Source organism: Helicoverpa armigera, chromosome 4, assembly GCF_030705265.1.
Source record: "Helicoverpa armigera isolate CAAS_96S chromosome 4, ASM3070526v1, whole genome shotgun sequence".
Classification (NCBI taxonomy): domain Eukaryota; kingdom Metazoa; phylum Arthropoda; class Insecta; order Lepidoptera; family Noctuidae; genus Helicoverpa; species Helicoverpa armigera.
In genome coordinates, this window is record NC_087123.1 from 621,315 (window position 1) to 644,264 (window position 22,950).

Sequence of the window (22,950 nt, forward strand, 5' to 3'; positions counted from 1 at the left end):
AAAACGAATGGTTTGGGAAAATCTTGAGGTTGGATGTGTTAAATCTGATCTTCTAACATCATTTTCAGGGTTAAATATAAACGCTTTCACTTACTTAGATATTACTTGAAGTAATGTAATGAAATAGGTAACTTATTATACTTCTCATAACTATAATCTTACGTATTAAATATCTCTTGATGAATATTTTAACTATTATCTAATTATGACCAACTTATTTTGCATACCACTGTGCACTGAAAATTGAACTTTATACCACTGAGTTATGGTAGAAGTTACTCTGACATGAATTCACTGGGATAATTTTCTGAGTAACAATAGACCAATCGATAGCTTTCGTAACAATATAACTTCCGATCTGTGAAAGCTTGAACACACTAATATTTGCATTGTCATCATTACCAATGTATTAACGAACAAAAAACTCAACAAACTGTTATTATGTTACCTAATAAACCACCAATGAAAAGGTGAAAATGACAGACATAATCTGTAATTGTAGTACGAATACCGAATAATCCTTTGTGCGATGATAAGAGAGACTTATCAGATGACCAGAGACGACCCACCGCGGTGAAAGTCAGTTCCGGTATTATCCGACACCTGTAAATACGAGATGAGAGAGTACGTCTGTGTGCGTGTGTGCGGACCATGCGTTTGCGCCCATTTGACGCCGAACCGCGGAGAGTAGTGTGCGCGCATCGCTGTGCAAAACACGAAAACTGACAAAAAAACAATGTGTTCGTGTAAAGTGTTAATGAAACTATAATTAACTATTAAATAACTTATAATTAATTAATTTTTTAAAATACAAAAAATGGCGCGGCTTATAAGATTACTTCTTGTAGTTGCACTTGTAACGCGTATGAAAGCTGAAGATGATTTGAGAGACTTCGAATTCAGTGATCCAGATGAAGTGATGATTGCTCAAGAGTCGAGGCAGTACCAGACTGTAGTGAAACCGCCTGTTAGGATAGTGAAGCCGACTGGAGTGACGAACTCACACAGACCGCAATACAACCTGGATTCTTTCGAAGACAGGTCTACAGATGTCTTGGAAGAATATGAAAGTTCACCAAGAAGAACTTTAGTGAAGAATTATAAGTCTTCTCATAAGATAAGGGCTAAGGATGGTATGATAAAGGATGCGGTGATTAAAGCCTTGGAGAGGAAGGACCATGTGGGCAAGTTTGCTCAGATCCTGCCCATTATCAGAGCGATGTCAGGGAACCAGAGAGTGGCACTAGCTTCGCTAGTGACGAGTCAAGTCAGTACGCCGCCTGGGAGAGCACCGCTGAATCTTGCACAGGTGAGAATGAACATTGTGTAAACTGGTTAAGGTTGATTTTAGAGTATCGAAGATCTGGGAATTATGAAAAGTCTGAGGTATTATTGAGTCTTTTGATCTTACTCTGTGCTATATTGATCTACTTGATGTGATCTGTGGACTTTGCAGTCTTTAAAGTTAATAAATTGTAGCATAGCCATTTCATATCAGTGAAGTTGTTATTTAGAGAAATCATTGCCTTTAGTTAAGTAATTTTGTTTTGTATTTCTGTTTACATGATGTTGCAAATAAAAGTGGTTAGCTAAGAAATAAGAAATATGCAAATTAATTACAATCTCATTTCCTCCTCGATGTCAAAAATACTATAAATTAGAACTAATACTAACATTATACAGTTTAGAGTTTATGCATGTTTCCAATGCATTAGCATAGTTCATATATTTTTGTATCTAGTCCGATCATAACGTAACAATCGTAATTATTATCTAACCATTTTTGAGGTGAAGTCCATTTCATGTCATTGACCAAAACATTACAAATCTATCGTTTGAGAAAATCTTTTATTGTTTAGCTTTACAATATGATAAGTATCCCACGAACAGGGTGATTTAGATGAGTATCAAAATCTATTAAAGCATTCAGAAGCTTGTAGGCTACTGTTGTACCCACTATCTTCCTATCTTCATCTCAATAGGCTTTTAATTTGGACTTAATATTACTAGCCCAGTTAGGTTTAGTACTAAGTTCTTCGAAGACAACCGTAAATCCACTGCTATTTGAACATATAAAAATTCATAGTAATATATTGCTACATTCGTTACATTTACACCATAATTAGCTCAGTAAAACTTAACAGTGCAACGGGTATATCTTCCATGGTAAGGTAAACCATGCGTAGATGGATGACTATGTATCATTTATTTCTATCCTCCCTTAGCCGTTTCACTTGTGTCTGGTGGGAACGAATGCCTTCAGCCACCCTCGATAAATGGGCTAACCTAACATAATATTTTCTCAAATAGGACCATTACTTTCTGCAAACTCTATGTAAGCAAACAAACAGACATACATACAAACTATTCACCTATATAACATTTGCATAGAGTAAGAACGTTGACCCATTTCTCCTACATTTCACAAACAAACAAAACTTCGCATAAAGTAGCAACTGAAAGTAATATTTGCCCATATAGTCAGAAGAAAGTGCCCATATCATTAGTGTTGACACGGCACGGCCCATTCACCTGTTTATCGCCCATTCTGGCTTGTCACTGTATGTCGATGTTCTTGTCAATGGACTTTCCCAGATAACTGGGATGTTTGGGTTGATGTTGTCATGACAACGTTGGGGAGACTTAGATGCCCCCTAATTTGTATTTTTCGATATTTTTTGTAATTGTTACTTATGGATGACAGCGCTTTCGGACTTACGGATTTTTGTTGCTCGTAGGTATACGAGTGACCTTCTGAGCGGGAAAAATATGTTGTCTCGGTGGTAATGTTAAGCGTACATGAGTGATACTGCCCGTACAAACCGGGAGATGTCGCTAGGAAAATCTGCTAATGTGTTAACGTTCTAAGTATCATTAAAAACTTATTCGTTAAACAATTTCTCCATAAATAACGTTCCTTTTGGAAATTTGAGTACCTCGATAACTTTCAGATGATAGCCACAGTTTAAACCGCCCGTGATTTCTCTATTAATACAAGGAAGTTTTACCCTAAACAATGTATCTAAAAGCCGCTTAACAAGCTACGAAGCATCATATCGCTCTCACAAGAAAACACCACGTTTATTAAGATAACAAGCCATACAGTTCAACAGAACTGCATTTAATTAAACACTACTTTTTGCCAAAGTTACACCATTGTTTTACATAGTTGTTCAAAAGTCTACGAGTAACTGCACACACTGCAAACTTTAAATCGGCCGACAGTTTGTTCGGTGCATAAATCGGTATGAAAATGAATGGTAATACGCACATAACAACGATCAGGTATTTAGCCGGTATCAGACCGATTAAAAACATTGATTGAATTCACGATTTTTTCCAACCATCGAGGCAACTTTCGGCCGACTAAAAGTCTTCAATGTGCAGGAACTTTAACCGTTTCCCCGGCAATACACTCGCGGCCAAACAAAAATGCTCCACATTATTATTTACGACACAATACGGTGAGAGAATTGGTTCGCACAATTATTAAGTTTTTACTTTTCCGTTTCTCTGGTGCAAGCGTGTTGTAATTGCGTCTTGTGAACCAACGTTATGTCTAAAACTAATTGTATAGACATACTGCGTTCAAGCGATGTTTTTGCGGATATGCGTTTGCTGCGATTGATTTTCCTGGTGTGTCTGTGAAGTCGTAGTAAAATCGAGTTTCATTTGTTTTTAATGAAAAAAAATGCTTTGGTTCATGATTTAAAACTCAAAAGTGTAAATATAAAACGTAGATTATCCAAATTCTTTTAGAATGGTATAGCAGAATTGCATTCTGGCTTGTAAAACCGAAAATTCCGCAGAACTATGTAAACGAAAGTAAATAAATATTAAGCACGCGGTTTTGTGGCTTAAGTAATTTGCAATTTGTTTGATTCACGGAAGTATTGTTTTGGAAATATTATTAATATTTTGATTGGATTGCGAAACTTTCTGCTATGCAGACGCTTTGATAGTAGATGCAAGCTTACGTAATTAATTATATTATCTTTATGCAACTTATCTGCATAAACTGCATTGAATCTTTCATTTCATAATCTTTTCATAATAGTGGTGCGTTACATATGCTTCCTTAAATAACGTGGTTAATCCACGCTATTTCTTGTCATTGTGTCTTCTTCTATGATTAATGAAAAAACCAAACTCTTTTTTTTCTAAATCACCACCGTGAAACTACTTCAAAGCATTGAGTGTCACACAAATAAATAAAACAACTACTTAAAATCGAAAGAAAAATGTATATGAAACTTTGTAGTTTCTGATGAAGTATTACCCATTTCACTTGTTAACTTTTTACCGATCGATTAATTACTATTATACTTACAAACATGCTATCTCATTGTTCTTGCTAAAGTATCGTAATCGTTCATAAAGAGATTTCATTCGATCTCCAATATAACGGAACTGGGTCATTTTTTTTGTGGTGCAGTGTAATTTTCACGCAGCGTCGTAGTGTATGAGTTGTCTTCATTGTTGTAAAATACTTTCTTTGTTTTAATTAAGAGATGTTGTCTAAATTAATGATGTTTTTTTAGCTGAATAGCTTGATGAAATAGCTTTTACCATACATTATAATCTATTTTGAAAACTATGGTTTTCAAAACAAGCCATACTTGTTAATCTTATGGGTCATTGATTTCATCACTATTATCAGCCTTGTTTGTCCCACTGCAGGGCACAGATCCCTTCTCATATAGAGAAGAGAAGATAGTTTTCTTTGTTAAATATAAAATCAGTTAACTTCAACTTCAAGTTCTTTCAGCAATTTATCTACAAAGACCTCTCAGAATTCTGGGGTCACGAGCCAAATTTCGCTAAATACCTGATTTCTTGCAAAGTGCTGTAATACTAAAATCAATTGTCCACACAATTATCAAACGGCAGGTGTCAACATTGTGTGTCGCCATTTTCTTTTATTTACTAATTGTACCGTGAAGCGATTGAGTCGTGAACTGGTTTGTTTGAGACCCTTTTGTAAAGAAATCTTTAGTGTTACTGTGGTGGTGGCGGTCCGTTTATTTTGAGCTGGTTGTTGCCTGCAATTTTCCTGGTATTGAAAAGAAAATTACGTCCAGATAAATCTTGCCTATTATATTCGCATGGGTCCTTTTTATCTTCTCCGTAATTCTTTCTTTTCTCTATTCCGTTTCGATAGATTGATTAAATGTGTCATGTTGATGCCCTTGCAGGACTTAATTGATTAAAGTTTGACATACAAAGTGGGTCAATGGCAGAATTTTTGATGAAGAATGAATTAAAATGGTTTGTTTAAAACCTAATATATACTTATTTGTTTACATGGCTTGCTTTAACAGTATCTTTCAGTACTGCTCTCCTTACATACTGTTCAATTATGAAAGCAAAAGTGTTCCTTCCTTAGCTATCAAAGTGTACTGCTATTACGTATATAGTAAACATATTTGTGTACCTAAGTATATAGTGAGTAGGTTACACACTCTCTCTTAGTACTCAAAGATTGTACAGGAAAAGGTATCTTGAAATTGCCCCCGAGCGAGGCCAACATAGGTCACAGTTAGAATATCATTAAACAACGTAACTAAATGTCAAGTCTATCACATACTTATGAGGTAACTAACGTAATGTTGGTCATTTAAACGTCAGACTTTCACTGAGACCAAGTTTATTTGGTATAAACGTTTTAACTGGTAATAAATAGTAGGTAATAATTTAATATGGATTTTATTTTCCTCTTCCTGTGATAGACAAGGCAGTTATGATATAAGTTTGAAGATAGCATTTACTTTGACTAATTGTTGTTAGTTTATCATATCCAAAATCCGAGACAAACTAAAATACATTACAACGAGAGAGTGAACACGAAACTAAGAAAATAACTGTGATGAAAAACAACAGATATTCAACAAAAATGTTCTAATCTTATCCTTGTCTGACAATGATTAATTTATCAAAAACAGTGCAGCGCTTTCAAATCGGCGCGGGCGCAGCTCGGCATCCGATCCGATGCACTTGAGTGGCTCTCAAGTATTCTAACGTTTGTCTATGAATATGTAGCAGAAACTGCATCTTTGTGCCGCGAGATGTAGAAAATATTGAGGACATCTTATGGTTATAATGGTGGCTGATTTATACACCGATATGAGTGTAGATAGCTGTTAAAATGAAATAGTTATAAAGTAACTTTTGTAATTAAATTGAAAGAAACCATTGAACAGTAATAAGATAAATTTTCCGCTTCTCGTGGAAATTAATTCCAGTACCACATAAAATATAGGCCATGCGGATAGTTTAAGTTTCCGATAGTGAATAAAAAAGCAATTTCAACTTTAGAGCCTTAACGATGCAAGCAAACAATCATAAAAATCGAAAAATATTTGTTGATTAGTTTATACTCATTTTGCAAAAGGGAAATTATTGTTTTTGCAACTGTTCATGATTGTATACTTGACAATATAATCATTCAATACAATCAATACTTACATGGGCTAACGCCATTGTAACGTTGCTTTCCACAGGAAATCTCTTAGCAATTATACATTCACTTGCAGTCGTTATTACAAGCGGTGCAAAAAGACTAACTCTATAAAGGGGCAAAAGAAATAAAATTGTATGTTTATCAATTGCCTGTTCCCTGCTGTTTCCCCTACATTGAAGAAGAAAATCTTCATACATCCGGATAATGAAAAGCCTGGCTGTAATTCTGATCAGTCCAAGGTATATTTTCAGTAGAGTTTCATCACACACCCTTCGGTTTTCTTTCTCCTCCTTATAGGATGAGTTCTAGGTATATAATATTATCTTTAATGAAATTAAATTAATTTAAATTACACAAGTTACTACATAGCTAAAGGGCTAGCCTAGCAGGTACGTAAGTGCTCATAAAAATCAAAATAAAAAAATTCTATTCTATTCATAAGTCAATTGTCATAGTACCATTTTTACTTTATTTCCTACTCCGTGCCACAAAGAAGGAATTCTGTTTTTATTAAGCTTTCTTTCCACTTTGTTACACTAAAACAAATTATATGGGAATGTCTAAAACAAACATGAGGACTTGTGATGACTGTATAATGAGGCATGCGGGCACTAATTGTAGTTTTCACTTTTGTCGCGAAAATATTTTCGAGGTCAAAGGCGTGGTAGAAAATATGTGAATATCATGTGAAGAATTTTGCACAAGCTCTTGTATTAACTAAAGGTTACTATTTAAGTATATCAACCAAACGTTACTATTTTTTATATATTTACTATGAGTTCTACATCGCAAATATTGATTTAGTGAGGCTTTTACGATAACTGACCTGAGAACCCGTGCAGTGACGCAACAATAATTTCCAGACAAATCGATATTCGCCGAGATGGTGTATCGACCGACCTTAGTTCAGTAAAAACTGATTGATTGGTTTTGTCACACTTTGATAAACCTTACTACATTAAATTATTTGCTATGCGTTCACGGTAGAATCTGTTATCTGTGGGTGTGGGTACTAGAATTGGTTGATTGCTTATAGGTAATCTTTACAGACCTCATTGCGTTAATACATGTAGGGAGAGTAGCTAATTTCTCTGACTGTACAAATATCTTGCTTGTTTAAGCGTTCTTTAATTTCGTTCAATTTTTTTTCGGATTCAAGGTATGGTTTTTTACTTGGAAAAGCCAAGTAAAATGTCTTCGACCCACAATATTATCATGTATATAAACTAGTGATTATCATACGGTGATGCGTGTCGGAACCACGGTCGCGTGCCATATAGTCAGGAAATCGTGTCTGTATGTTTGCATGTCTCGTGGTTCCTGTCGGATATCATTGTTTGTTTTCTTCTATGTCAAGGTTTGGCACTTGCTGATAAATTACCTTTTTGAGGAACCAACTCTTTCGTTTTAAGGCCGTGAGTAAAATTCTTGGGTCAGACAATTTTTTAATTTTTCGGTCGTTTGGTATTCTGACCACTCTTTTTGGCGTTCAGTCTCATAAGGGTGAGGTTCACACAGCTATGTTCTAATAAAAGATTGCATTACTACCACACAATTTGTTTCCAAAGATCATGATCAAAGATCAAAATCATCAAATATCAAGATGATCAAAGATGATGATAATGATGAAAGATGAATAGCAGTCCAACGGTTCACAAGGTTGCACGGTTTCAAAAAGTTGGACGCACAAAAACTGGCAATCAACTACATGAACAACACCTCCTTTACTAGGTACATGCAAGAAGTCAATGCGCTATTTCTACAGCATAAAAAACACATAGACACATTAAAATAAAACCATATAATATCTACAGTGAAATAACAATCGTAATAGTGTCCAGTGGACACATCGAGCTATCTCTCAATGTCCGATGACTTTCGTTTTCGATCAGCTTACGTCACTTACGTCAAAACTTTCGCTCTATGGTGTTGTATCTGTAGCAGTGTAGTTTACTGGTTTTTATGTTTGTAAAGGTTAAATGTAGTGAACTATCGTACCTAAGTATGTTGTTTGATGTAGGATGATGTATCGTTTATTTAAATAATAATTGTATAATGTTTTATGCTGCATTCAATGCATGTACTGTCTATATAAGTATCTGTAAAAATAACGGTGAAGGACGAAATTTAAAAAAGTCGGAAATTACTATAAATTTTCTGAGTGAGAACAGGCAAAATAATAAGACGCATTTGAGTTTTAAACACAGAAATTATAGCCTAAGTTTTTTAAGACAAGAAGCGCCTGTCAGATACACATTCATCATCATCCTCCGAGCCTTTTTCCCAAACTATGTTGGGGTCGGCTTTCAGTCTAACCGGATTCAGCTGAGATAAGATACACATTCATTAGGTTAATATGTATATTAATAAACGCCATAAATCATTATTGTATGAGCAGAGATTTTAAAATCTTATGTAAATAATTTATAAAAAAATTGCTGTCCAAAGCAATCTCCATGAAATGCAGTGCAAATCGCAATTACCTGGATATTTGTGGGGAAAGTGATTTTAATTATTGGCAATAAAGGTGACGATAATTTTTTTTTGTTCACATTATGCGAATCATTAAACATAAACTTTGCATTTAGTTCAATCGTTAATAATTAATTTATTAAAACCACAAACGATTTTATCGCTTTTGATCGGAGATTGTAAATTAAAGTGTATTAAGATCAGCGTAGGTAAGCAATATAGTTGCAAGACAGATTTATATAGGACCAGCTATTTCCCGCGGTTTCTCTTGGGTACCGGCGGTACTCTTCTTGCCTGTCTTTACATAAAATGTCACCTTAATTAGTCCTGCATTTTATATGCGATGTTATTTTCGAACCGAACGTTTACTTTCTGCAGAGTTGTATATTTTACAAACTTTGATCTATTTTAAGATCGAGTATCCACAGCAAATAACAACACATCTAAACCTTCTTGACAGTCGGATAAAAAAACAACAAAAAATAAGTAACAGAAAAGTATCTCTAAATCCCATTCTCGTACAAGCCACTGTTACACTATCAAACAATCTAAGCCATAATGCACATGATAGGTATCTCAAAAGAATGAGTATCCCACAAAACTGGAACTAGGTCTTCTCATGGCCGTGAAATGGCCATTGTAAGGCCTTAAATGCAGCTACCACGTTGTAGCGTACAACAGTGTGACCTAAACAATTAGACATAAAATAATCAGCTGCAATGTCAAATGGTTTGTTTTGATTTTAATATGGGAATTTCAGTTTGTTGTACCTATTCAGTTTTAGAATACTTTGTTCATTAACTGAACTGGTATTACTCTTAGATAATACAATTATTTGTGTTATAATTTTTACGTACTATTTATACTTACACTTCGTAGTATTCCTACGATTCTTACTACACTTAACACATATCTTTTTTCAATTTATTGTCATTCGGTTCTTTCCTTGGTCTGCTGTTTTGTTTCTTTTACCTTAATACTTGATCAAAGTTGTCATTATTTCTCATTTCATTCATACTTGAATTCTTCCATTACTAATTGTAAACAAAGTCAAAATTCACAAAAAAATACATAAAAACATTTTGCTGTTTCCAGGTGAGATCAATGTTCAGTAACAGTGACAACACAACAGACCTTATGCTCCCAATACTGTTAGACATGGCCAATTTAATACGAAGAGCTGTCAGATCAGGGAAGGAACCAAGGGAAGTCCGACTGCCTTATGAACCAGCCAAACCACAGTTACTCAGACGATCATTTACAGAAGCCTCGGAATTAGATGATGAACCGTTTGACATGGGAACCGAACCCCAACCTATAAGGAATCGTAGGATATTCCCGAGGAATCACACTAACAAATACACTGGAGATTTAAATAGGAGAATTAAGACCACAATACAAAAAGATAGTAATGTTACGAATAAAAATGATGATGTAAGTAAAGTGGTTAATAAAAATTCGTTCGATTTTCATCAAACAGTACAATGAATACAGTTACTGCAAGAATAAACTTTTCAGGTTAATCAATTTATAAGATATCGTACAATCAACCGACCAACATTGTCTTAAAATTACACAAATTCTTAAGAGCAATAAGTTGCAGCACAAATAGAACTAATATTCACAAACTATCCTACTAAACTATCATAGTAATACTCCCCAAAATTGAAATTAATTCTATTATCAACCTCTATTTCAGCGGAATATAACAACATCATCCACTACGACCCCCGAACCTACAACTTCAATATCAGTGACAAGGACTACATCATCAAGCGTGTCAAGGTCAGACAATGTGACCTTGGACCTGACGGCAGAGTCTACCAACCAGACGCTAGCCCAAGACTTGCCAGTAGCTGAGAAGCTGAGAGCGTTGAATAGATACACCGATAGGAAAGGTGAGATATCAAGTTACCAAGTTTCTCTTTGAAACAGTTAAAACAACACTGACACTGTTTAGTCGTAGGATGTAGGACAAAGATGTTTATAATAAACTTGACAAACCCGATTTCGTATCAAATATAGCTGACCAAGTTGTCACAAATCAAGTCAATGATATAACCAACAAATATCCGAATGACGAAAAAGCAAAAGAATGTGAAAATAAAAAAGGAAATTAACTTTTTACCAACGTGTTACATTGCGCAAGACGTGATTCGTCAGAAAATTGGTCTGATCTTTGAACTCGTCTCGCGTCACGCAACTTGTACTTATAAACCACTTGGGCTTAATGTTGTAACATTATCAGAAGAGAGTAGATTTTTAGGTCATTTTCAAAAACATTTTCATTCATATTTTCTCTACAACAAAGTTTCAAGATTGCTTATTTCTTAATTCTAGGTTCTGCATTCCGTCGTGGTACTTACCAACCGAAGCCCCCATCTTTGATTCGTCGCACAACTCCTGAGCCAGCCTCACCCACTCCACAGTCTTTACCTAAGAGAAGACCAATACCTGCAAGAAAGTTACCTACGTCTGCTGCAGATCCAAATAAATGTGAACTGTTTACCAATACCTTATGTCTGCATTCTGAAGATTATCCAACGTAAGTAAAGAATTTAAAGAAGGCTGCGAAATCTTTTGGCAACTTATCAGTTGATGTTTATGTATCTCACATTAACAAAAAATTTTTTATGAAAAATTGAAATACGTGATTCAGATAAGAAAAAAGAAAAACAAAATAATTTTGATGTTTGGAGATTTCCTTGTAACTTCTAATGCTGTACTTGAATTTACTTACGTAATAACATGTATGCTTCATGTCACTCTATAAATAAGACAATAATTGGCGCAGTTCTAGAGAAATCTTAAAACAGGATCCATTCCATCACTCAGAATGACATAAAATCAAAAATCCATCAGCTCAAAAGATCGTAGGCGCCGAAAATTTTCTCGAAACAGGTTTTTTGACCACTGATATTTCGTTGTATAACCAGGATTGTATAGAAAGCAAGAGTAATGTGCTAGCGAAAGTGATTCTCGCGGGTTAGTCGGTTTGCGAATGTCATGTGAATTTCGCTAAACGATATGCGTGACCGTTTCTTTTGTGTATGTGGTGTGATTTACTGAAAAGTCTAAATCTCTTGTTTTCATTATGAGCATTTTATCGTCATTTGCTTCAGGCAGATCTCCCTCATTACTGTTTATATCCTTATCAGCTTTTCTCATCAGTTTAGATACATTTGTAAGGGCTTCATAATTATCTACTATTCTATTGTTTGTTTTTCGTATGTGATCTATTTGTACTCAAATTACACTGGCTCGATACTGTTATGACATTTTAATGTCTTCATTGTCTTCACCAAAAAGTAATGTTCGCCGATTATCTATTCACTTTTGAACACATGTTTTTCTGTTTACATAATGAGTAAATTTTACGTAATAATAGTAGAGATGCTCTTTTGTTTTTCTTTGATATTCAATTTCGTTTGCGGTCTTGAGTCTGCTATCGAATCGGAACGAATCAACCTTGAAGATGGATTTGCATAACGGATTCTGAGGGAGACTAACTGTTTAATCTTGTGATTTGTTTTTTAATTTATTATTTATCATCTAAGTAATACTATATTTCGCTGTATACAAGTTGGTGTACTTAAAGACTTTGCCCTTGAAAGTTGAAACACATCCTACCAAAATACTACTCCTCGAACTTAATTTAAAACTAATACTTCTACTATCCTGTAACATACGACTAGACTATTCTACCATTCTATTTTGGCTAATTGTCTTCCTATATGAATATGAAGAATGGTTTTTCGATAGTAACAAAATATCTAAATCCTATTCCAGTGAAGCAATCGTGCAATCAATAAGACGCAACAAGGCAGCTGCAGCAGCACTGCTCGCTGACTACAAGGATCCAGGAGAAGGAGTCATTGATGGAGTCACTGCGGCACAAGAAGCCAAATACAATGAACAGCATTATCTTGTTTCTAACAGGTAATAAAAAAATGAGTTTATTTATCCCCTAAATGAAGGATACTAAAGTGAACCTAATATTACTTTCCTTGTTCAGTTTTTGGGTTTAGTAATCAAAAGCTGGCTTGTGATATTTTAGGATTATATCTGTCTTAACGTTGTATCAACTTTCAAACTTCTACAATTAGGCTTAGAGGAAACATATTCAAATCTGGCTTTCTCTTAACACAAGTTAAACCAAATGTGATTTTTTGGTAAAATTTAAGATTATGACAAATTGGCTGCCAAATCCATAACTGTAATAGCCTATCATCCCCGTAGAGCGAAAAGTCACTAAGTCGGGACGATATTTAGTTACAATGTAGTTTTATCAAACACACTTACGTATAATACTCCTATTTCTCTACCAATCAGACGAGGGGACACAGCCAACCGTGACTTTGCCGGAGCCGGTGAAGCAGGGTTCATGTGCCCCAGCACCGTGAAGTATGCTCGACCACAGCGTGCCAGAGCCACCTCAGGGCAGTGGAAGTACATCGTGAACACAGGCGAACATACGCAGACGTTGAGGCTGGAGAAGTGTTTGTAAGTAGCGTACTGATAGAACAAAACTTTAGGGGGACTGAGAGTAGCCGCATGGTTTTTGAAAAAGCTTATTACGTCCGACGATTAGAAGGAGTCAACCCTTAAAGGACAAATTAAGGATATGGAACATGGTTGAATTCTAGTTATAACAAGTCTGTGAGGGTCCACACTAACGCAGATATGGATATATCTTAATCATTGCAGTTTGAGCAAGTAAGCTTTAAAAAAATAAATAGATATAAATGATGCATTGATTGCCAGACACAAAAAAAAAACACTGATATAATAATGAAGTCCAAACATGCAGAGTTATTTCATCAATATTAAAAACCATTAGTTTGTTATGCAATATTATGATCAAAGGCTGTTATTAAATTACACTTACAAAACTATAAATCAAAATAACCAAGCGGATGTCAATTATTTCAGCAACAAGTCGACATCTTGCAAGAATATAGTTATTTAGCTCTAGATTGTAATCAATATTAGTATAGCCGTTTACGACATGCAATTTAAGTCTGACAAAGTAAACCATTTTGTAAGAATCACTTGACAGTCTAGGTTTATTATTTGGGCAGATTTCTAGTGATTGCTTTAAGAATATAATAAAAATTACGGTCTCATTGTATTCGTTATTGGTAAATTTAATTTGGCACATTGTAGGAAACCGAAGGAATCATGCACGTACTTGACGGACAACTTCAAGTCGAAATGCGTCCAAGTTTATAACTATCATCGGCTGCTCACTTGGGATCAGCAAAATGGTCTTCACATGGATATTTTCAAGGTACACAAACTATCAACTTTTGGAAGTCTAAGTAGCTCTTTGTAGTATCTTAGAATACTTGCAACATCCTCTGACTGATCGTAAATACCATTCAGAGGCTTAATATTAAAATATACTTATCATTTCAGGTACCAACATGCTGTTCCTGTCACATTGAAGGCTACAGCGTGTCATTCCCGCCGCTCGGCCACAGACTCCATGAAACCTCCTCAGAACACTTCCCTGGGGAAGATTTGTCTTCAGAGACTGGAAATCATGCATTTGAAAACGTCCAGTCAACTATACAGAAACCAAAAATAAAAGCGCCTCCTTTCACTCACAAGAAACCTCTCGAATCCTTCCCTCCATTTACGGATAATCACAATTTAATATCTGGTAGTCCTTTCAGCAAACAAAACGACAACGAGGACTCGGTGCCTCCAAATCCCATTGACTCGTATGGAAATTCATATTTCCCAGACTCTTTTAACCAAGCTAGCTCTGTGAGGCATGTCAAACGACCACCCTCTGCTAGAAACCCAACTTCAACAAACTTTGATGAAGTCACTTTACCCAGTTACCTGGAACCACCAACACCATCGGCCGGGTCATCATTCAACTTTATCAAAGACTCATCGCCTAAATTCAAATTGCCTGGCAGCCAGTTCAAAAGAAATACGCCGGGCAGGACCAGTTTACCAACACGCAGACCTATTAGAAAGAAGATATCTGGAGGACCGGACGACCTAGTGTCATCAGGGTCCCAAACTGTCGAATCATACCCAAACAGTAGTGCAGATACAGTAGAAGAAATCAACGATTATGAGGAACCAGATATTGGACAAGCAACATCAGTAAACACTCAGAAGCCAAGAGTTACCATTACTCCAAAGCTTACAGCACACACAACAGAAAAGAGTACAACGGTCCACAAAGCAAGAGAACCTATTAATAATAATGAACAGCAATTTACAGCTAATGGTAAACGTATTAACTACAACTATCATCCAATAATAGACTTCTTTGATGAAGACAAAGAAATTGAAACTGATGAGTCTATAGATAGAGAGGACATTGAACCTAGCTTTATACCGAGTGCAGAATCTGAATGGAAACCTATCAATCACCCTCCCTCTCGAGATAGCCAAATAAACATGAGCGGTAGAAGAAAAACATAAATAAAATGATGTAACATTGTAAATATTAATTACGGTGATCTTATCAGTATAATGAATAGTTGAATGAAGTGTAAATGATGCAATTATTCATGTTCTAATTAATGAGTTATGTAGAGTATCATTTGAATTAATTAAGTTAGAACGAGCAATTGAGACGATTTTTCTGCTGATGTAATGTTTGATACTGCAAGTTTGTCTGATCAATGCGAAGTTTTTAAAAGAGAGATTATCATATTGATAAGAATCATGAACTTTCTAGAATGGAATAGTTTTGTTTTATCTTGATCTTTGTGAATTCACCGTGTGCCTACTATCTTATATCTTTGAAGGTATCGCTTACAATACCATGCTCCCTAAGGGGAGTATTAAGATTGCATCAGCCATTCAACACGTTATCGGTCTCGACTGCTTGTCTTATTCCCCATTTAGATGTAGACTAGCCTAAGTTCCGCAATATTGTAAACTTTCATTATCGAACGAAACCAAAACAAAGTTACAATGTAAATTGTTAATATTTATTGTTAAATTATTATTTTGTAATTTATTTAATTTATGTTAAGATTATTTATAGGTTAAGTTTTTTATGTTAGTTTTAAGTTTTCAAAGACTTGCCTATGAATAAAAAATTAAAAGTACTTTACTGTCGCGTTTTTTTTTTGTTTTACTCTTGGATGCTCCAGTAAGATCTAAAATCTCTTAGAACGCAAGTCATAAACTTTTATAAAGATTAAAGTTAACAAAACATTTAACCGAACTGATCCAGTTAAGTGGCTTCAAAAGTGAAAGCCGCGCCAAAGTTGAACGATCTACGTGAAGATATCTCACTTGTTTCACAGCTTCTGTAACACTTGGACAAAAAGTGTGTTGGGACACCCCACCTAACCCAGATGTGCACTCAAACAGCTCATTGTGTGATAATAACTTTAATAGAACATTTACCCAATGCATTATTGGCTATTTCATAATTTGTCATGTTCGAAAATTAGTTGTGGCGAGTTCCAAGTAGTTCACTGGTCAGGTTGCTAACAAATGCGCTAAAATGGTCTGCGGAAATCGATTCCGTGTGTTTGCCAATACTTGTAACTGGTTCGTATTTGAAAACTGAGTCGCTTTGGTAACAATTTGAACTAGTGCTCTTACCTTCTGAGAGAAACGACTAATTTCTCGATTAATGTGTACAGTATGGTGACTTGAACTGAAACATGATTTATGGCAGTATATCTAGATATGAGAAAAAAAAAACAAATTCAATTTTAGAGCAAACTTTATTTATAAAATTAACAGGTTTATAAATAAGTTCTCTTCGTTATAAAAACATTAACAATTACATCTATCACAGTACAGTTAACAATAGCGAATAATATAGATTTTGATAATTCAATCGATCGCTTTCGACTCTAGTCGATACGTAATGTGGCACTTTCTATTACAATAGACTAATTACTTTCGAAAATATCCGATCGCCATCTTACGACACTATAACAATAATTTAGTTTTGCTTATATTTTACCCGCGATTGTGACCTAAACTAATTAATTACATAAAATATCTATTTATACAATGCAATTACAAAAGTTTGAAAAGGATTTTAAATACAATTTAAAATTCTATTATTTTTAGTTGACAATAAACAGAAGTGCAATAGTTTAACTGGGTAGACTTGCCACTTATACAAACGTCGTTTCTTACAATATACTAAATTAAATAAATGGATCAAAAACATTGTGAGCATAAAATTAACACATACAAACTCTGCAGCAATCAATCAATGAATGGCCGTTCATAACACACTGATTACAATTACATTATAACAATTCAATTTCCTACGGCCCATTAAGTAATAAAGTTATATAAACTTGCTTCATGTATTTGTCTATAAATTGCAACTACAAAAAATTTCAAATGAATAGCGAACACATTTTTTAACCAATGTATCACTGAATTTAGATATTAGGTATCACTAATTTCAACATCCTACGAAACAGTTTCAAAGCAACTTAGATTGTCATCTTTTGTTCTATGGACGGATTGCAAGTTAAAATTCAGAATAGTTATTTATCGACATAGTAGTACATTCTTTTACTGGGATCTAGAATGTAACCGGGCGTAGACGTTAGTATGGGCACGGCTTGAGCAAAACTGTTCAAAAGTTCAGCGGCACTACCCCTGGTAGTTTTCGATAAACTTTTTACTCTAATATCATCATCAGTATCTTGTGGCGTTACTAATTTAGCACTTTTGTAATTTCCACCATGAAGTTTTTCCCTTCCAGCATTATGAGGTTTGTAACCATCGTCTTGTTGTGACGAATGATCTTCGTCATGTTCGTCATCAATTTCTATTAATTTCTCGCTCTTTCTGTTACCACGTCTTTTAGTTTCATATTTTAGATTGCCGCCATGCATACCTCTTGTTGGAGGTTCACTCAATTCTACGAGTTTAGAGCTTCGGCCACTGGTTGTTGAGCGATTTATATCGCTCAGTGATTTTAAGTTGCCTCCGTGCAGTCTTGTAGGTCGGTAATCTTCTAATTCAACGTGTTTTGTGCTCTTACTCTGAGAGGTCTCTGCATCTGTACTACTTTCTGTGGGTTTAAGCAGTCGTAAGTCTTCTTTTGTAGCTTTTCTATAGTTACCACCGTGTTTCGGACCTCCATCAATATCTAAGTTTTCTCTGAATATTTCAACATCTCCTAAATTATTAATGGCTTTTGCTAATTCTTCATCTTTATATAAGTCTAATACGGACATAATATTGGTATCATGTTTCTGTTTTGTCATTGGTATTTCTTTTATTATTTCCACTTCTTTGATATCCTCTTTAAATTGTGTTACATGTGGAGAAGACTTATTGACTGGCAACTCATTGTGAATTTCAATCTTTTTCCTGGTTATGATTGGCCTGTGACCTAACATTACACGGCGCGATGGACTAACAGGAGTTGTGGTTCTAACTGTTGTGGTAGTTCGAACGGGTGTTGAAGTCGTAGATGGAGGAGCGTCAGTTGTTCTGATCAGTGTTCGTTTCGTAGGTTCTGGTGTGGTACTTTGTAGTGTAACTATTTCAGGTTTTTTGTGCTTTTGGTCTTCTTCATCGTCATTTTCATCTTCCTCGAAATCATCTTCATCCTCATCATCTATTTCACGCTCATAATCTTCATCAGTCTCTTCTTCATCGTCATCATCGTTATCATTACCACGATCATTATCATTGTCATTATCATTTTCATAATCTTCTTCCATTTCACTTTTTTTATACTTTTTGGATCGATTTGTGTGGTTTTCCTTTTCATACATTGGCATATACTCGTCCATATTTTGCTTTATTCCAATTAAAGCATCTACTTCTTTTTTCATATCATCTTGATCATCTTCACCATATTTCTTTGTGTCAGTTACTAAGGTGCTGGTTTGAGTTTTCTTCTTCTTTTCTGTGTATTTAGGTACAGTGATTTCATCATGCTTAATTTGAGGTCGTAGTTTTACTTCTTGAGCTTCAGTATGTTCTTCAGGTTTATAGTTACGGAATCTAGTTACTAACTTTAGGCGTTGCATTTCAGTGGTGTGTTCCGGTTCTTTTTCAGTTGCAGTTTTCTCTTTAGTTCTTTCTATTTTTGTTCTTCTTCTGAATGATGGTTTGGGAGTTGTTGTTGTTGTTGTTGTGGTTGTGGTTGTAGTAGTTGGTATTGTAACTGTAATGTCTTCTTCATCATCTTCTTCTTCGTCCTCGTCGTCATAATCTTCACCTGAGTAATCTTCAGTATGTGCTAGGTCATCTGCTTTCTCAGGCGCAACACTTGTTTTCTTAACAGAATTTGAAGCAGCAACGTTTTGGATATCCCTGGTTTTAGGTATGAATTGAGTAACATCATAGTAAGGGGCTGCAGTAGTTTGAGTTATCCTGAAACGCTGTCTACCTCTTAAAGGTTTTTGAGTAGTCGTTTCTTTCTTTTTTTCTGTGGTTGTTTGTGATTTATATGCATCTGCTGACATCGACCGTTTATTTTCTACAGGTGTATATTCTGGTTTGTGATTACTAGGCCTTAGTTCGTATTTCGGTTCGCCTCTACGATTATCTACACTAACATCGATAAAAGTTGCATCAGAAGGTTCATTTTCGTTTCGAGCAGGTTTGGCTCTATCTTTTTTGCCGATATCTACGTACGTGCGGCTATTCGATTTTTGTTTAGCTTGTTTATCATCTTTGTTTGATCGAGAAACTCGTTCCGCAACTTTACTGGACTGCAATTGCTTTATTAAGGGACTAATATTACTAGTTGTTGTAGTTTTCTTTGAGTCTTGAACCTGGCTGTCCCTTATAATTTTATATGGTTCATAAACAAAAGGTGTCGCCCTTTTCTTCCTTAATTTAGGAGGCAACGTTGTAACTTCTTCCTCATTTTGGAAGAAGTCGTAGGTCGTATTAGAACTATCTTTGCTATTGTTTAAGTGTGCAAGTGAATGTTGAATGTTTTTCAATATATCGGTGTAAACATTAGAATTTTTATCATCTTCAGTTATGCCGCTTTGAGGTGTCTTTGAGGAATCTTTCGAATTATCGTCTGTTTTGTTTACCCGCTTACTCCTTATTTTATCCAAGAGTACAAAAATATCGGTTTTTTCAATGTTTTGGATTTTTTCAGATGGATTAATAACATGATTTAATTTGGATTCTTGACCTGAAAGTTGAGTGTCTCCTTTTACTTTACCAATTTTGTATGTAGGGAGGCGAGGTTTCAAAATTGGTTTTGGATTAGCAATTTTTTCCTCTTGGAAAAACGGACTATCTAAAGGATTTTCTCCAAAATATTTGGCTTTAAAGCAGTCAATTTTATCCCCTAGACCTTTTAAACGGGGTTGTTTTTTTGCAATATCATCGCTTTTTCCTGATTTTGTATCAGATTTTTTATCATCGTCCTCATTTTCATCTTCATCTTCGTCTGTAGGGTTTTCGCCATTTTTTAATTTTTCAGGTATTGGATCCACTTCTTCATCTACTTCGGAACATTCTATTTTAGACCGAGAATCATAAAATTCAGTTCCTCCGTCAGATTTTTTCGGAATGAATTTCAAATTTTCTGCATACCTAAGAGGAGAATTTTTATTAATGCCTTTTAAACGTTTATTGTAATAGGGATATTTTTCTTGGATATTCTCCTTTTTTGGTCCTTCTATTACTTTTAAAAGTTTCATCATATCATTTTCAAATGATAACGTTGAATTTATATTTATTTCTGGTACTTTAAAATTGATTTCTCTCTTACCGACTTCGTGTTGGTCGTTAGTAGAATTTTCTTGTGGAAGTGGTGCGCTGGCTTGTTTGATCTTTTGATTTTCACTGTCCTTATCACTACCGTTATCACTGTCGTCACTATTATCACCATTGCTGTTATCCTGATCAGCACTGTTCTTACTATTAATATCCCTGTTATCATCAACATCAGCTTCAGAGGCGTGTTGCCTTTTGTTTCGATTACCTAGTTCAGGACCATGACGCTCGCGTATATGCGCATCAACATTCTCTTCTTGATCATCTTCAGAATAGTCTTCTTCCTCTATTTCTTCATCAGTATCCTCATTATCGTTTTTCCACTTTTTTCCGTGTTCCACATTATCCCTGAACTCTGATCCTGCGCCATCTTTGTATTTTTGAGAGACAGATGGAATTTTGTATAATCCACCGCTGTTTTGATGTTCTTTAAGAAAACCACCGTGACCTTCATGATCGGAAGCATGTTTTTGTTCCCCAGCGTGATCGTAAGCTGAGTCTTCATATCCCTCTTCACTATACACCGTTTGCGCTTTAGTACTTTTCACAGCCTCTCTAAGTCTAGGAGCATTCCTGATTTCCTCGTAAGTTTCAGCATCATCATAAGCAGCTTGTTTGGGCAAATGCCTATAAGTTTCAGTTTTTCTCACTTGAGCATAATTCTTAACAGGTATAAACTCATCTGGCTCATCCTCACTTTCAGGCTCTGGTTTTTGGAGTTCTAAGTTTTGGAAAGTTTTTTCTCGATTTTGTTGTACAATCCTGTTGACAGATTCGTCGAGATTATCTCGAAGTTGCGTGTATTTCTGTTTGCCCTTTTCGTAGATGTCATAACCTTCGGGTGGTTCACCGAAGTTTTCAGATTTTGTTACTTGTGGATACTCATTGCGTTCGTCATCGTATTTTAAAGCATGTTGCTGTCTCAATTGATTTATGTGATTCTTTACGGGATGGTAGTGGAGAGGTCTTACTTTTGCAAACTGATTGAAAGGGTGTTTTAATCTTTGGTTAAGTACATGTTCCCTAGTAGCATCTCGATATGGAAGTTTGTAATATAGCGGTCGTCTTTCAGGCTTGTGAATCTCGTATTGCACCGGTATATTTTTTTGTGGTAATAGTTTGACGTCTGTTTCCTCCGGTGTCTCTAAATATTCATCTTCTGCAATATTAGGTTTTGCAGTTTCTTCTTCATAGGCTTGCAACCTTTTTTTAGCGCCTTGCAAATCGTCTTTTATTTTCATAAGCACTGGATCCTTATATATTGCTTTCAATGCTGGCATTTCTGCTGTGTATGGATGAAACACTTCATAGTTAATTGCTGTAGGTTTTAAATAGTTTTTGAATTTTAATTCTTCATTTTGGTGTACATAATCTTGAAATTGGTCAAAAACTGGTGTGCTTTTAACAAGCATTTGATGAACACCGAAAACAGGTTTCTGTTTTAAGGTATACGGGACGATAGGATACGACTTATAATGTTGTTTAGGGTTCTGGACTCCATGAAATTCTGCTATGTCGGAAGCGAACATAGGTTTCTCGGCAGGATATTCAAAATACTCAACTTTGATTTTCTTACTAGGTTGTCTCGTGACGTGGGGACTCGTAGCCCGTAAGGGACCCACCGGTGGTTCCTCATTTCGATTGTCTTTCACTTCACTTTTTGCACTCTCATCCCAATCGATTGGGACCTTGATGGACGCACTAAGTTTACAACACAATAGCACTAGGAATAAACTGGGAACTTTGGTCATGTGCATTGTTCACATCACGACTCGCGACGGTGGTTGGCTGTTGACTGAACCAGGTCGATGGGCTACCAAACGGTTTTTATCTCCTCGGTTGTTCGTCGTGGACCGATTGCCTGTCGGCCGTTCGCTTTGTTTATCGTGTATGGCGCCAGGTATAAGCAGGAGCGATTTATTTAAACCCAAACGAGGCTTTGATATTAATACTTACAGCAGAATTAGTCATTTTAGTAATTATTACGATCAAATTACATGTGTTTAATATTATTGTAGACTAGCCGATTTCCCGCGGTGTCACCAGCGTCACGTGGGAACTACTGCACATAATAGGATAAAATATATACGTATATGTCTTATATTACTCGGGAAGAGTGTTAATTTCCAACAGTGTTTTTCGCAGCCTTTATGGTACAAACCAACAAAATAATATTTTCTCTTTGTTATCTCCTTGTTATATTATTATAGATAAGAACAAAGGCTGACAGTAAATATCAGTATAGGGCAAAAAAAACAGTACGATTTATACTTAAGCCATCGGTTTATCGGAGTTGTTTACGT

General features: G+C 35.4%; 2 protein-coding genes across 3 annotated transcripts; one reads left to right on the forward strand and one right to left on the reverse strand.

The window, feature by feature from the left end:
- Nucleotides 1–652: 652 nt before the first annotated feature.
- Nt1 (Neurotrophin 1) lies at nucleotides 653–16,005 on the forward strand. 2 transcript variants are annotated; one of them, XM_021326366.3, is made up of 8 exons: nucleotides 653–1,309; nucleotides 10,028–10,366; nucleotides 10,632–10,830; nucleotides 11,273–11,477; nucleotides 12,722–12,871; nucleotides 13,265–13,435; nucleotides 14,099–14,222; nucleotides 14,351–16,005. In XM_021326366.3, exons 1-8 carry the CDS (start codon nucleotides 818–820, stop codon nucleotides 15,377–15,379), a joined length of 2,709 nt encoding a protein of 902 aa, XP_021182041.3. In that variant the 5' UTR covers nucleotides 653–817; the 3' UTR covers nucleotides 15,380–16,005. The 2 variants fall into 2 exon arrangements, with proteins under 2 accessions (XP_021182041.3, XP_049703190.2); XM_049847233.2 differs by lacking the exon at nucleotides 10,028–10,366.
- Nucleotides 16,006–16,666: 661 nt separating this feature from the next.
- Nucleotides 16,667–22,440, reverse strand: LOC110370442 (dentin sialophosphoprotein). The gene has a single exon (XM_049847224.2). The coding sequence runs from the start codon at nucleotides 22,402–22,404 to the stop codon at nucleotides 17,431–17,433; it is 4,974 nt and encodes a 1,657-aa protein (XP_049703181.2). The 5' UTR covers nucleotides 22,405–22,440; the 3' UTR covers nucleotides 16,667–17,430.
- Between the last annotated feature and the right edge of the window lie 510 nt (nucleotides 22,441–22,950).